Genomic DNA, 16,446 nt, shown 5'->3' on the forward strand with positions numbered 1-16,446 from the left:
GAATTATTTTTGTTATTCAAACTATTTTCAAGCCATCTCACATTCAAATCACTGGCATCGGGCTGAAACCTTCTATCTCCATTTTTCATAAATCCGTGCAATTGGTCTCCCTTTACATGAGTCAGTGGGTTTAACAGATTTTAAAGCAATCGAAAGTCCCAAAAGGGTGCTCACAATGACCATCCTGTGTTAAATTATAGGAAAAATACAGTGGTTTTTTTTCATTCCCTGAAAAGTGGTGATTCTGGATAGAAAAGGTTTTGGCCAGACGTCTGTGAAATGTTGTTTTAAACATTGTCTTTTACTTTACTTTACTTACATTACATTAACTTATATTTAAATACTGTGAGGAAAATCACTGCGCCTCACCTCATATGCACCTTTGCACTATTCTATATAATCCATCTAATCTCCTTCATACCACTACATAACTTGTTCTTTTTCTTCATGTCTGTTCACCACCATTGCAACTTATTATCAATGCATACAGACTTGTTAATAAAAGTCTAATTAGATATTGCACATTTTCACATTTATTTTATTTTCCTCATTTTTATTTTTGACATTTAATTTAATTCCTGTACTTTTAGAGCAAAGCTCAAATCCCTTGTTTTGCATAAGCATACCTGACCAATTAAGCTGATTCTGATTCTAAAATGACAACAAATCTGTACAACATCAGAGCAACTGTGTTAGAGCAGTGGTTCTCAACTGGTAGCTCATGACCCAAAAGTAGGTCGCACTAGGATGGGTTGAACAGTGAAACTGCTACGTGTCACATCTGTAACTGTTGAATGTGCTGCTGCTCGTCTTGGCTCGGACACTTAGCTAGGATTCTTGATCTCAATGAGGCTTCCCTGCTCAAATAAATCTAAATAAAATAAGACAAACATGTGCCTGATGGGGGGTAAGCCCTGAATGTTCTCTCAAAAGCACCGACTCTTTGAGGATGGTTTCAAGTATGTTACCTATGATAGATTATAGCAAAACATGATTACAGCACAACATCAAATGTAATTCTCGAAGCCTAACTAAAACATTTATTTTTAAATCAGATATTTATTACTGTTTAGAACTAATGCACTCATTTCAGTATAAAAGCACTTTTAACATTGCTCTAAAAAGACAAAATTTCAGCTCTTTTGTGTCAGTATTTGTAGCTCCATATGCTGCTTTATCGGTTCCTTCTGTTTAATAAAGTTGCAACTGTAAACCTCTACACCAAAATTCTTCCCTTAAACTTAAAAAAAAGAAAAAAAAAACATTTTTATGAGGCAGAAGTGAAAATGATTGAATGTCAAACATGGTGTATCATGGTTTTAGAATGTAAAGAACACTTTCAGTGCAATTAGATCAAGAAAAAAAATGCTACAACTGTTTTAAGGTTGAACTGCTTCATTCTGCCCAAATGTTGCGTAAATGTGTTGGCATTTTAAATCTAAATTTGTGTTTAAAATTATTTTTAAAAAGTGCATTCATTTGACCCCCGGACCATAGCCCCAGATATCTAAAACATCTGGGTTCACCCCTGCTGGGTATAAAAACATGGGTCAAAAAGTTTTGATGTATGGAAGCCCTTAATGGACATACATTTATGTATTTCCTCATACTCAATTGTTTTCTCAAGATTTTAACTAATTTATCTACTACTACCTTGAGAAAACAAAGCTATTTTTCACATAATAATGTGTTAAATACTCAAGATCTTTAGAAAACAACCAACATTGACATGTCAGGATCACAGGACATGCGGTCAAATAAATTGTAGGCATGCATGTCCACCCAGGGCTTCTGTCATGGTAGGGTTTTAAATCGAGTTTGTCTAGTTGAATATTTTTACCATAAGATCCATACTCCAGCACTTTTCATTAAATGCATTTAAGTGGTTTAACACTGCTTCAGAGGCAACGTTATTTCTAGTATCCTACTGCTCTAAAAGTGTCCTCATCATTTGAAACCAACATTTTGAAGATCATTAATTTTCACTAATGTCTCCTAAAAAGGGCAGAGAGTGCCTGAGGTTTAATTTTTTAAAGATAGATACAACAGGTAGAGAAACAGGGTCTAAAAGTTTATAACTAGCACTATTCAATTTGACAGAGAGCTTATGTAGTGACCGTGTGCTCCTACATGTATGAAAAGTTCATGCTCAGTATTAAATAGTAGTTTTTACACTGCAGCACATGCTTCCCAGGTGTTTAAAGTTACATTTTTTGCATGAATCCATCTTTGCCATCAGCAGGAAGCCACTTCTTTATCGAGCCAAAAGAATCAAGGCTCCAGAAAAACCAGTCAGGCTTAATCCCTGTAAGCCTTCCCCCTAGTTCTACCAATGCTCCAGCTTGTAAGGTGAAGCATTATGTTTGCAGAGATCTAAGCAGAATATTATCACATATACGTTTTTATACATCAACACAGATGTATGGAGTTATACTGGAGAGATTTAAGCAGAAATAAGAGACCAACATAAACTGAAGTTGTTTTTCTTTTTCGTCCTCCTTACTTAAAGTGCGCTCTAAGGAGCTCCAGCTGAACGTTTCACACTGAAGATGTTTTTTGGTTATTTTGAAAAGGTTTATCTCAGGGAACCACCCTGTTAGGACTTGTTGCTACTAATTATGAGAGTTTATTTTGATTTGAAAGTAAAACCTCCATGAGAAAAGGTCACATTTTTATCAGGTGCTCCACGTCGCTCACTGTCTGTGAGCATTAGAGTGAAGTGAGTCGCTCTTAAAACAGCACATGAAATTGGGCTTTACTTTTAAAATTACAATTTGCATTTATGAACGTGTAATCCAAAGAAATTCTTGGATATATATTAAAGAAGTGATCAATATACTACAATTTATTGTAGAAAAAATATTTGTCTTGTTTTCTTTCTGTTTCTAAATCAAATAGACTCACAATCAAAGCGCTGGTGCAAAAAGTAGAAGAATAGTGCACACATGCAAAAATACAGTCACTGACTGAAAACTACACAGGCGAAAGCAAAATTGCTTCTCCTTAAATGTCCTCAAGCAAAAGAAAAAAGTTTTTTTTTGGAGATTACTAAAGTACTGTCTATCAAAATTGAATTTTCCCTACATATGCATCGCAAAAACAGCAAAGAGTATGAATCAGGCTGTTTGATAAAGGTCACACTTAGTGTTTTATATGTTTTACAGTGTTTCATCTTTTTAATAGAAGCAACACACCAGCAAAATTTGGATGTTTGGTTGATTCACTCTCTCCCTCTGTGCTGCTCATGTGTAGGGCAGCCAAATATCTGCTAAGTCCCTGTAGCTGACAGAAAGTTTGAGTCTCTGTTTTTGCTTTATTAGTTTTTGACTTAGTAATATAAAGTGAATTGCAATACTTCCTTGAGAATAAACTCGAATAAGAGTACAATTACTGCTAATAAAAGTAGACATACACAAAAGCTGCTCAGTTGCAGTAAGACTGGAATATAATAGGTTAATTTCCATCCATAAATAAATCTAACAGGTCAGTTCTAGTTCAGGAGAGATGTGGTGTAAAAGGGTTTATGTATCGACAGGCCTGCCCACAGATTTGGCCGGGCCCCTGGAAAACCAGAGAATGGGCCCTAACCAACTGAGATTTATTGATGATATCAATGTTTGTGTTTTAGGTTAGTTGCATTGGTGCTACCTTAAAATGTGTCAAACTGTTATTAGTTTCTGATGTTAAAATGAGCTACTCATGCTACTTTATAACCTTTTCCAACACTTTTCCACGCCCATTTTTGACTCTCCTTGTTGCCGCTTTCAACTCAATTTGGCTACTTTTTGGGCATTTTTGGGCTTTTCATCCAATACTGTCATGTTTTTTGACCATTTCAACCCATTTTGCCTCTTTCTGCCCATTTTTGCCAATTAGTTATACCTCTTCTAACTCTACTTTGCTGCTTCCATCACATTATTGCCATGCTTTCTGCCACTTTTAATCACAATTTTGTCCATTTTTGCAATTTTTAATCCATTTTTGCCTGTTTTTGTCGTTTAATTATGCCCTTTCTAACCCATTTGCTGCCTTTTTCCCATCATTGCCACTTTTGTTTTAACCACTTTAACCCCTTTTATAATACTTCCTCCATTTTTGCAATCATTATTCCATTATGCTGCTCTTAAGATATGTTTTCACCCCTTTTAACCCAGTTTTGCCACTTTTTTCCTCATATGTGCAAATTTTGGTCCATTTCTGCCAATTTATTTATGCCTCTTCTACCCATTTTTGCTGCTTTTTCTAGTAATAGCACTTCTGTGCAATCTTTAACCAATTTTTGCAACTCATCATCTATTTTTTGCCATGTTTTTACCCCTTATAACCCATTTTTGCCACTTTTTGCCCTCTTATTCTCTTCATTATATTTAATTGTTGCTGTCTCAATTCCTTTTACTTATTGTTCTGGCATTTGACCACAACAGACTTCGCTCCAAAGTCTGACATCACTTCCCTAATGGTTTATTTCAGTGTACCAATAAAAAGGTATATCATTTTAAGAATAGAGGGCTACATTTTAAGAGGGCTATATTGTACTACAGCACAAATAAATTGTTTTTTGTTGCTTCTTAACTTTACAGTGGACCATGATTTTTCAAATTTGGCTGGGTCCCTGAAAGCCCCCCCCCCCCACGGTATCGGTAAATGGGTTAGAAAATACCAGAAAGCATCCACTTTCCTTGCTTTTTCCTGTTGTTTTTCTCTCCAACGCTTTTTCCACTCCCTTTTCACCTTTGAAACAAACAAGTTTGTTAAATGTCACTCACTAACCAAGTGTTAATCAAATCCAGCATAATCATCAAACCCACTCAACCTTTAAACCACTCAATCACGCTATAAACCAAACCAGTGAGCTGTTAAACGGTGCGCCAGGCAGCTGAGGTCAATACACATCAAAATAAGATGAGTAAGTAAAGACCCGCAGGAACAGAGGCTTTAGCCGACTCTTATCGACACAAACGCCTCTTTCTCTCTCTCTGTTATGCTATTTTGTGGGCTTCAAATCCGACACGGAGGCCAGAAAATGTCTGCAAACTGTTTCCAAGCCACGCCGAAAATGCGAGGAGTTCAAAAGTAGTGCAGCAGACTCCCGGCCTGCCTGTGGCTGTTTCCTGGCTGTGTGTTTTCAGAGGTGTGCAAGTGTGTTTCCCATCTCTCTCCCCATCATCTTGTTTGTCTCCTGAGCTGCTGCAAACAGGCTGCAGTGGCTTCAGGTCATGAGGTAAATATTAGCGAAGGAGGGTTAGAGGACGTGCAGGAGCCAGTCATAGCAACCTTGTCAGATTATCATTAAATTGGCATCACTGCAGCATTCCTGAGCACACTGGGAGTGTATGCATGTGTGCGTAAGAAGTCGGCCTGTACATTGCTGTGCTGGCTGCAGAAAAACCGATGGGACGTGATCAGTCATAACAAAGTGACATTTTCTGGCGTAATCCCACTCAGCTAAATGAGAACTAATCCGATTTGCTCTGATCAAATGTTAGACGGTTCTTTACCGACCAGGGACGTTGACACATCTAGCCTCCTTCTGCACGGCTGCTCCTTCACCCTGACCCCCCCCTCCTGCCGCTCAACCCCCTCGCCATTTCACTCATCCACCCTGAAATTAAATATTAAAAAAAAAGGTCTCAAACATCCCGCAGTAAAGTTTGCACTCAATGTTTCTCCTTCTTCTTCTTCTTCGTCTTTCCAGACGGCGCTGCAGTGATGATGTATGTTGCCTTTTCAAGCATGCTGGGAGGAAATCAATTAAGCAAACCCCAGTTATTGATAATGCAGGAGCCGGAGTGATCGCATCCTCACATGGAAATCCATAACAGCAGGACCGCTTGGAGGGGCCCGCTCGTAATCCTGCGCACACACACATAAAAATAGGAAAAACACACACCCCATAGTGGCCCAAACCTGCTGGTTTCCTATACTTTGTCTCATAACTCTTGGCCTGTAGGGAGGCGCTTGTATTGTTATATTTGGTGTGTATGTGGTACAGTGTGCAAGCAGAGGGCCAGATTAATTTATTAGCTGAGGCAGCAGAGCTCCCCAAAGTGGGAACAGGAAGTAAGAAGTCGTAAATCTAGATAAGTCACCAGATAGTGTACTGTACATTTCTATAGGCCGCTCTCTCTCTCTCTCTCTCTCTCTCTCTGTTATCACTGCGCTGTAATATCGGCCGAGACAAAGAGATGGAGTTTAAAACAACAAACAGTGAAGACTGATGCTGATTGCCGTACAAGTTCTCTCTTTTTTATTGCCTATCGGATGCCGCTGCTGACTGATACATTTCAGAAGAAAAACAGGTTTGTCTTTTGTTATTGCAAAGCCTGCACACAGCAAGATAATTGTCTATTGTTTTGTAAGCGCAGAGCAGCAGGATAATTAGGTTGAGAGAACACTTTGCAGAGTGCATTATTGTTCCACTGTGAACTTTATGAAATATTCAGCCAGCATGGGGATTTTACAAGGAGCAGAGCGGAGAAACAGATGGAGGAATGATCCTTCAATCCCTAAACCAGCGTGGCAACCTTCTAAGACATTCCCTGCAGGTGACATCATCAATCAATAAATGTCTCCCCCACTTTTTGTCATCCGTCTTCCCACGACTGACAGAAGGTGTGGGTTTTCGTGCATATGTGTGCCATGTCTGATGACGCTCATTGTTCCACTACCTCTGCAGGCTTAGTCAAATAAAAGCTGATGGGCCGTAGTAGTCTCACCATTAGGACCAGGCCACACGCACGTACATTCTCTCACACATATCAGCGAGCGTGGTAGCAATATTCATACCCGCTGACTGCACAACGAGCTCCTCTGACACCTGACATTTGGGGGATAAATCATGGATTCACTTGAATGAGTAAGTTCTAGTTATAAGCTGGTGGAGCTTCTCTCCATTTCCCCTGCTCACATGAAGGTCAGCTCCTCGGCCTCAGAAATACAGGAGGGGGTTTTATTCCTCTCCTTTTCTGAGTGTTTTCCCTTTATGTATACTTTCCAACATCATGCAAATGTGGGAGTCAAGTCTAAGTGGGTGATAATTGTTACCAGAGCGGATTTTATTATCAGCAGTCTGGGCTCACTCAGCTTGTTTTTCACGGGAGTAAAATGAATTTTAAAGAAAAAAAAAATGGCTGGCCTCAGCTGCTTGCTTTTGAGAAACTTGCCCTTGTTTTTTCTTCTTTTTTTTTCATGTGGAGAAATTAGGCTGGATCCAAGCCAGGATAATTAAATTCATTTCAAGCATTTCTTGCTCTTATTTCTGGAACCATCTTATCACACTTTCTGTGTGGGCATGCTGGGATTGTGTGGCCCTTTTCACAAGCTAAAGGGCTCTGAGGAGAGAAATCCTGGATGTAGATTACTGGGCTACACCTTGACACACTTGGCACTCCTTCCTTGACTTTTCTCCTTCATTGTCTTCTTAGTTAATTACATCATTTACAAGAATGTAAAGTGAGCAAACTTTCTTAACTCTTTCTCAGGTGTGTCACGGCAGACTTTGCCCCCAATGCGCAATAAAAGGTGTCTGTAATATTGCCATAAATTGCTGTAATTATCCATCTATTATTGTGATTTAAGTGAGGCCTACTGTTCGCTGTATACGCCTGCTTCTACAGTGTTTCTGTGGTGTTGGGAAATTCCCCTCTGAGATTTAAATCAACACACTTCTCTGCTGCACAGGAATGACAATTACGTCTAAATAAATTATGATTTTTTTTTAAAGATAATTGCCTTATTTAACAGAACATTTAACCCAACACAAATAGCAACTTTTTCCAGTAATGTCAGCCCTCCATTACGCACACCCAGTGAGTTTGGTATGCTTGCACAAATGAAATACGAGACTTACTTGGAATTCTGGGAGCTCCAAATTATAGTCTCCAACGATTTGGCAGAAGGTAACGCCGACCTGCACATTAAAATAAAGATCCAGAGATAATACTTCCAACAACCGAGTCCCGCCATTCTGCTAAATGCACAGACAGAGAGACGATAACTCAGAGCGTCGGACGGTGCGCCTTGGCAGCCTTTACGTGCGGTTCGCCCGGTGGGAAGGTGAGCTACGATCAGTCAGGAGCATGTGAAGTCGATATCAGATACATGTCCTTCTGTCCGACTTCTTAAAAATGAGCTCCAGGCCCCCGTGTCCTTGACTGAACTGCGTACAGGACGTGAAAAAAAGCCCACCCGGTTCTTGCTTCAGATCTGGGAGGAAAGCAAGCAGCCCCTCGAGTGTCCTGGTTGACCTGTAGCTGAGACAAAAACAGCCCCCGCGACCTTATTGCTCTGTAGAGACAACTCCAGGATACGATCTCATGCGTGCTGAAACGGATCTAAACGGTGGCACAGTTTCTGGAGTGTGCAGATGAAGCGCAGCGCCGAGTCTTTGTCAAAGCTCCCCTGATGATGTCTGTACCTGTCGCTGTTTATAGCCTACAGATGACCACATTCATCCATCAGTCACAACTCCGCAGCACGCTGGGAATCCCGAGGTCCACTTCATTCCAGTGTTATCTTTCACTCCTCCTCCCCCTTTGCTATTCTTCTTCACAACGGATTTGAGTTTCTATTGTAAATATCCCTCCCGGCTATCAGCGCCGTTCCGCGTGCGTGTTGCGCTCCAGCAGGGTCGCTTCTATTCCAACTCGGGCATGCTGCGTTGAAACACCGTAGCGTTCTCCGCACCTTGTTTCTCCTTCCTGCTCCTGCACAAAAAAAAAGTCCCAAAGGAGGGCTAAACCTGCTCACCAGCCCGCTCCGTGCCTCTAAATCCGCCTGCCAGCGTTTCCATGCCGGTGTGTGCGTGGTTTTTTTTTTAAACAACAGTCTCTGCGCTTCGATGCGTGCAGCAGCTCGAGCTCAACTGTAACCCGAGTCGAGGAGAGCGCAGAGGGGGACAGCCCACAGTGCGAGCCGCGGCCAATCACAGCGCTCTGTCCGAACTTGGAAGCAGGAAGCGAAGGCATTTATGGGGACGTGGAGGGGTTGGTGGTGGGTAGATTGGAGGGAGGGGAGAGTCTGTTATTGGGTTGACCCCACATCTAAACCCCCCCTCTCCACCTCCAACACCACCACCACCGCGGCCCGAGCCTTCGACCCAAATTGAAATGGACTTTGAAGTTATTCGTCATACTGAAAGCTTTGGTGAGGAAAAGGAGCGTGATAGGCTATTGGAGCGTGCGTAAAAGTGCTTACAGGAGGAAAAGTTTGGCCCCTTTAAGTCGTGGACCTGCTTATCCTCGTGGATCTCGCACTTAACATTTATACCACAATAGGGCTTTGTAATTATGAGATTTTTTCATGTATTCTATTTATAACTAGGCTATAATTTCAGCTCTCAATCTTTGAACGTGGTTTATTTCTGCAACAATGTTTAGAATTTACTGTATTGGGTTACATATTCTGTTATTTTCGTCTCCTCTTTCTTCCTCTGTGAAAGGAATGATGATTAATGGTCTCTTTGGATCTCTTTCTAGTTGTCCCCGTTTGGAATAATGAACTGCATGAGAACTTAGTCTCCAGTGTCAATGGACAATAGGCGGTCGGTAGCCTATAGTCATTGGGCCATTCATTCATTGAGGAAGAAATGCTTGACACATAATTGATCATGTCCATGTCTGTGCCCCTTTTGTGCGAGAGTGAGGGAAAAGGAGGAGAAGCAGAAGATTTTCTCTTAATTTTGCAGCTTTTGTTCGAGCAATGCTGCCCCCTAACGGCTGCAGCGAGCAGGATTCACGGAATACATGAGGGGGAATTCTAATTGGAAAGGAAGGATAACAGGCATTTAAAGACATGTCTTGTGTTTCCTGGAATTATTTTTATAACATCCTGTTGTGCCTTGACAGCCCATAAATCTTTTTAAAACAATAATCAGCTTCACACCTGAATGATTATGTGCTCAGTTTATCCCGCTGAATTTATGTGTGTGTGTGGCTGCTGCATCAGAGTATTGCTTTCTGGCACAATGTCACCTATGTCCAAGGTGCATTCAGAAGGGAAAAGGTGTTAAGAGGTCATAAAGTTGTTCTTTGTACTACAAGTGCTGCTGGAGTTTTGCCATTGCTGCATCCTCAGAAGCCAGCCTATAAACTACCAGAGTGTTGTCACAGTAACAGCAAACACAGGCCAGTTGCCACAGAGCTGGTATGTCCCGTCTGACAGCCAGGGCGTCTGGGATACCTGATACCTTACTGGCCAATGGCATGGTCACTCAGAGATACCTGATCTGCTGTGAGCCAATAAGATGCCTCATGTATACAGTTGGATGAATACCACAGCTGTGGTCAGTAAGGATATGTGACCAAGGCCGTTCATAAGGGGGGATAAAGGGGAGAGCTTTCTGGAGGCCCCTTGAGGGCCTATGGAGGTCAGGTCATGGTCCATTTCAAAGTGAAGTTTTGAGAACAATATTTTATTTCTAACCTGAATAGATAACCACTCAAAGCAGAAAAAATGATTTTATCTATAAATGTTGTAGTACAAAATAGCTGTATACAAAATGAAAACCCCCTTTATTAAAAGAGAATGAACTTTTTTGATGATGTTAACAATGTGGATGGGCACACTGCCATTTGGAAAGTAATGTTAGCTTCATAGCTAAGCCATGATGTGCACAAATGTCAGGAAGTTAGAAAACAGTGTAGAAAAAGCCAAGACAACTTTAATGGAAAATAATTAAATACATGTAATATAACTGTCAGCAAATGCAAAAAAAAATTGGGTTCACAGTTACAATGGGGCAAAAAGCAGCAAAAATGGGACGAAATTGCTGAGATAGGCCAAAGCGGTATGAAAAAAAGATCGTAGAAGTGGTCATAATAATGCAAAACAGTAGCAGAATGGCAAAATGGATACAAAGTGGCAAAAATGGGATAAAAAGTGCCAAAACGGTAGCAAAAAGTGGTTGTAATATTGCAAAACAATGTTAAAAATGGCCACAAAATGGCAAAAAAGGGATATAAGTCCCAAAAGGTAGCTAAAGTGGTCGTAATGTTGCAAAAATGGGTGAAAAGTGGAAAAAATGGGTTGAAAAGCGTGAAAAGGTAGCAAAAAAGGTTGTAATGTTGCAGAACAGTAGCAGAAATGGGCATGAAGAAGAAAAAGTGTAAAAACAAAAGAAGCAAAAAAAGGGTCTTTATGTTGCAAGACAGTGGCAATAATGGGCGCAAACTTGCACAAATGGGATAAAAGTGCCATAAAGGTAGCAAAGGTGGTCATTATGTTGCAAAAAAATGGCAAAAATAGGCCCAAAATGGCTTAAATGGGATAAAAGTGCCATAAAGGTAGCAAAAAAAGGTAGTAATGTTGCAAAACAGTGGTAAAAATGGGCACAAAGTGGCAAAAAAAGTGGCCAAAAGGGCAAAAAACAGCAAAAATTTGAAGCAAGTGGCCAAAATCAACATGCAGTGGCAAAATGTATAAAAAGATCACAAACAGCAAAATTTGGTTAAAAGTGGCAAAAGAAGTAGTAAAAATGGGTGGGAAATATGTTGATAAGGGGTTAAAAAGTAGAACAAATAAATAATTCCAACATTAAAGCCCACTAAGTTTGACACACTTTGAGGTCTAAAATGAAGCAACTTCTAGCAAGGACACTAGCACCAATGCTACTGATCCAACACGCATGCATTGACATCAATGAATCCCACCTGAGGAGGACCCATTCACTTAGCTTTTCAGGGGCCCAGCAAATTCTGTGATTGGCCCTGTATGTGACAGTAATGCTGTTTTTGGGAGTGTGATCAAACCACGGCCTGGATTCAGCACATTTAAACAACAAGACAAGTGCAACATTATACAGGGTTCGCCTTAAGATAGAAGTCTTTACACGAGGACACGTGACAGAAAGAAAACACATCATATGCAGTACAAGAGGATTATGGAGGATATGTAGGAGATAATGGACTTTCCACATTTCACTACATAAACAATACACAAAAGCTTTCCCATGCATATAAATCCATACTCTGCAGCACAGATGTTGCACAAGAAACACATCAAGCAAAGCTCTAATGCTCAGTGAAACACACCATGAAAGGCAATTTGATTTTTTTTCACCCCTTCAGACAGCCACCTATGAAATAGTGGCATTTTCAAGAAATGAGGTCATCATGTTAATGTGTATATGAGGCTGTGATTAGTGCTTCTATTAATAGTCTGAATGTACTTTCGTACCACCGAAGCTCATACACACACAATCTTCAGATCCTTCAAAGTGGAGTCGGGCTGAAACCAAAAAAATATGTTTCATTATTCATATTTTTTGATTCATTAATTAATCATTTGGGCAGAAAATTGTGAAAGTGCCAAGCACCATTACCCAGGGGCTTAGAAAGTAACTCAAAGCAACTTATTTTTGTCTGACCAACAGTTAAAGTGTCTGAAAGTTTCTGGATGCTAGTGGCTCTGGGAGGCTGTACTGAGGGACACTACAAGATCAGCGCTAATGTCAGCAGGCTAACAAACACACAATGGCAAAGGCAACATTCAGGAAGTTTGTTTATTAGCGTAGAGTCTGGCATGTGGTGAAGCAAAGTGGATGTGCCAATAGTTTAATATGTAATAAAAATAAATAATTCAAGCCTAAGAAAAATTACAACTATGACCAGATGGCTGAGCGAGAAGAAATCTCTGAAGATTCCCGGTTTATTCGAAGGAAACATAACAGAATGTTTCAAATGGGCTATCCAGACTGCCAGTTCAAGGTGTGATATTTGCGCCTCTGTGATGTTTCACCTTCGGTGTGATTGTAACAAAAGTGACCCTTCCTTTGTGTCGAGAAAGTAAAAAAGGCATTACGTGGGTTGAGATGAGATCAGCAGCATGTCTGACTGTGGAACTCCTGCTGTGTGTTTACACGCCATGCTCTGTCAGGCCTCTGCAACACCATAACTGCACTGTGAACTGACACCAATTATAGGATAAAGTTATAACTGGGGCAGCCATAAATTTCTCCCCCTTCATCGTTATTGCTGTTTGTTTGTTTCTGCCCATCCCTCTCCTTTTACATCTCCCTCTATCCCAGGAGTGTCCAAACTACAGCCTGAGGGCCAAATGCTGCCCATGGTCCCTTTTTAATTCGCCTGCAGCAAGATCTAAAAATAAAATGAAATATGGCCCACATAAGAACATAAAATGTGTGCTTGGATGTATTTTTCTTCTCAGTTCCAACACAACTACTGTGTTAATTATATAAACAAACATTTTGACATAAGAATGAATTGGCATCATTTTTTACAACTAAATTGAGATGACAACAGATGGCTGACATAATGACAACTAAAATAATAACAATAACTCGATTCATGACATCCTGATAAATACAGAAGGATAATGGCAGCAATAGCAGCATGAATTGAATTTGTTTCCAACACAATCTGCTCAGTCTGAAGGTCTGATTTGAAAAGCATATTGCTCTGATCATCCATAAGTACCAACACTCTCAAAGTGAGGCAGCTACATGCAGTTTGGTCATGTTTTGTGTCTAAATGTGGAGTCCAGCCATCAGCATCTTCTCTTTCTGCTGCACAGATCATCCTGACCAGGGGTGGATCCATGGGCTGACCTGTGCCCTTCTGAATCTGACTGACCACCTCAAAATCAGCATAATTTACTAAGCATATCTTAGAAATCTATTTTAGATATTTTTGCACATTTATACGAAATAAAAAAATGAAAATATCACACCTAAAAAAGTATTCAGACGCCTTGCAAAACACTTAAGATTCAGCTCAGGTTCCTCTTTGGATTGTCACTTTGATGTTTCTACACCTTGATTGGACATGATTTGGAAAGGCACACACCTCTCTATAATAGTCCTCACTGCTGACAATGCTACCAGAGTAAAAACTAAGCCATGAGGTCAAAGGAACTGCCTGCAGAGCTCAGAGACAGGATTGTTGCAGGACAAAGATCTGGAGAAGGCTACAAAAAAATTCAAGGCTCCAAGACCATGGTGGCTTCCATAATTCTCAAATGGGAGAAGTTTGGAACAACCAGGACTATTCTGAGCTCCAGAGATCCCGTGTGGAGATGGGACAAAGTTCCAGAAGTACAGTCATCATTGCAGCCCTCCACTGATCCGGGCTTATGGCAGAGTGGCTAGATGGAAGCCTCTCCTCAGCGCAAAACACATGAAAGCCCACTAAAAGTTTGCAACAAAGCACATGAAAGTCAAGTAGGCAACGCCCAGGAGACTGAGTACAAGAGTATCGTAAGACCAGAAGGACTAGGGACCGAGAGACTTTCGTCTGCATGCTCAGATACTGGGAAAGCCACACTGTCTTGCTCAGGAAACCCATCACCCCGTGTATGAGTCCAAGTCTTGATCCCAGCCTCACAGCCAGCAGATGGATGGTGTGTCCGATTAAAATGTAAGTTTTTAAGATCCATCCTCTGGGCACAATGAATGCCAGCAAAATGCTATGGTAATTCACACTCAGCTTCTCATAACTGCAAACATCATATCAGCCAATCACATGGCAGCGACCACTGTATTTAGACATGGTTAAGATGATGTGTTGAAGTTCAAAGAGAGCATTAATATTGGGTAGAAAGGTGATTTAAGAGGCTATGAATGTGTCATGGTTGTTGGTACCAGGCAGGCTGGTGTATTTCCCAAGCTACTGCGATTTTCACCTTCAACCATCTATAAGATTTACAGAGAAAACATCCATTAAGTGTCATTTTTCTGGGCCAAAGTGCCCTGTTAATGGCAGAGGTCAGAGGAGAATGACCAGACTGGTTCAAGCTGACAGACAGGCAACAATAAATATTTGTTACAACCGAGGCAGGCAGAGGAGCATCTCTGAGCGAACAATATGTCTAACCTTTAAGCACAACAGCAGAGGACCTCGCCGGGTGCTGCTCCTGTCAGTGAAGAGCAGGAAACTGAGGCTATGATTCACATAGTCTCACCAAAGCTGGACAATAAAGGGTTAGAAAAGCATCAGTTTGATGAGTCTAGATTTCTGATACAACACTCGAATTTGGTGTAAACAACACGCAAAATTGCCGACACCCATGAAACCTTCAAAGTCACTTTTTTCCAACTCTGATGCTCAGTTTGAACTTCAGCCCTTCGTCTTGACCACATCGGCATGCCTAGATGCATTGGCTCCTATCATTTGAGTGGCTGATTGGTGAATGAGTTGTTGAACAGGTATACTTAATGAAAAGGTCAGTGAGTCAACATTAAAGTTGTTTCAACAACTGAAATTGAATCTTATCGCAAAAGTAGTCAGGATTCCTCTTCTAAAAAATCCTCTGAATTTTGTATTGTAGAGTCTGTCACTGGGGGGACTAGAAAAACTCAAAAGATAAATATATTTTTTAGGATTCATGCTCTTGGTGCCCAGAGTCTGTGCAAAATTTAAATGTAGTCTAAGAAAGTCAGAATCAGAGTAGCAGATAAAAAGATCTTTCCTCTTGCACAGCTGAAAATATTCATCTTATAATGACATTACAGAGGAAGCAGCAGAAAATTCTCTGATTTTGGGGGCCTGAAAACAGATAATATTTTAATTTTTGGTGATGAAAAGATGAATTAATAATCAAAGTAGCTGCACATTACTTACTAAATAATAAAATGATTTGTTTCTGCACTAAGATGGCGAATAGTTAGTCCTCGTCTGTAGCGTTGGTTTTCCCCTCTCTGAAACTCCAAGATGAACTCTGCAGCTGAGGACAAAGTTCCTTCCCAGTCTGATATTTACACTTAGCAAACACTGAAACCATGACATCATCATTCCAGGGTGAAGCCACTGCGGGCCTGAAGTCAACCCAGCAACCTCTCAGTGAAAATAAATCACAGTTAAAGTGGCCTCCTCTTGCTTTTAATCTGCCCTTAATGAAGTCTGGCACGTTTCCCCTCTGGTGTGGCTCCGTGTCACGGTGGTGATCTACGGGCCGGGCTGGAGACCAGAGGGCTGCGGCCTCGGAGGAGCTGTGGGAGATGCGGATCCTTATGGATCCAGGTATGAACAGAGCCCCCCTTCGGCATGCACGGGGTCAAGTGGTTAACCCTCTTTATCTAAAAGGGACCAGGAACATGTGACTCGGACGTTCCAGCTGTAATCAATATCGAACAGCCATTAACCACTAAGATAGCACACCCACACAAAAACACAAGCACTTAGCAGCGTGTTTCCCGTCCACTGACAGAAACACAAGAGCATAAATGCAAACAACATGGGTGCACTCCAAACACTGGGCGGACTGAAACAGTGGGAAAACTCTCGCTAAAGTAAACGGACTATTTTCAGATGCTGACACTTGAAAGTTGTTGTATGAGCTATTCATGCTGCTTTGATTTAACTGTAGGCCAAACACAACAGCTGGGGCATCCGCAGACTTCCATTTCCTGTTTGTGGTAAAGCTTGATTGCTGTCCAGACGTCTTCCTCCTCTCTCTACTCCTCCTCTTGCTTCTCTCTACCTCCTCCTCTTA

At 41.0% G+C, this 16,446-nt stretch overlaps 1 protein-coding gene across 1 annotated transcript in view; it reads right to left on the reverse strand.

Annotated features, from left to right (window-relative positions):
* efnb1 (ephrin-B1) overlaps window positions 1–8,850 on the reverse strand; it is a 93,420-nt gene extending 84,570 nt beyond the window's left edge. Inside the window, exon 1 of the mRNA XM_041797651.1 lies at window positions 7,850–8,850. Within this exon, the coding sequence (XP_041653585.1) occupies window positions 7,850–7,965 (116 nt within the window). The 5' untranslated portion in view covers window positions 7,966–8,850. The remainder of the gene's footprint in view (window positions 1–7,849) is intronic.
* Window positions 8,851–16,446: the final 7,596 nt, after the last annotated feature.

The sequence above is a fragment of the Cheilinus undulatus genome, linkage group 10 (assembly GCF_018320785.1).
Source record: "Cheilinus undulatus linkage group 10, ASM1832078v1, whole genome shotgun sequence".
NCBI lineage: Eukaryota > Metazoa > Chordata > Actinopteri > Labriformes > Labridae > Cheilinus > Cheilinus undulatus.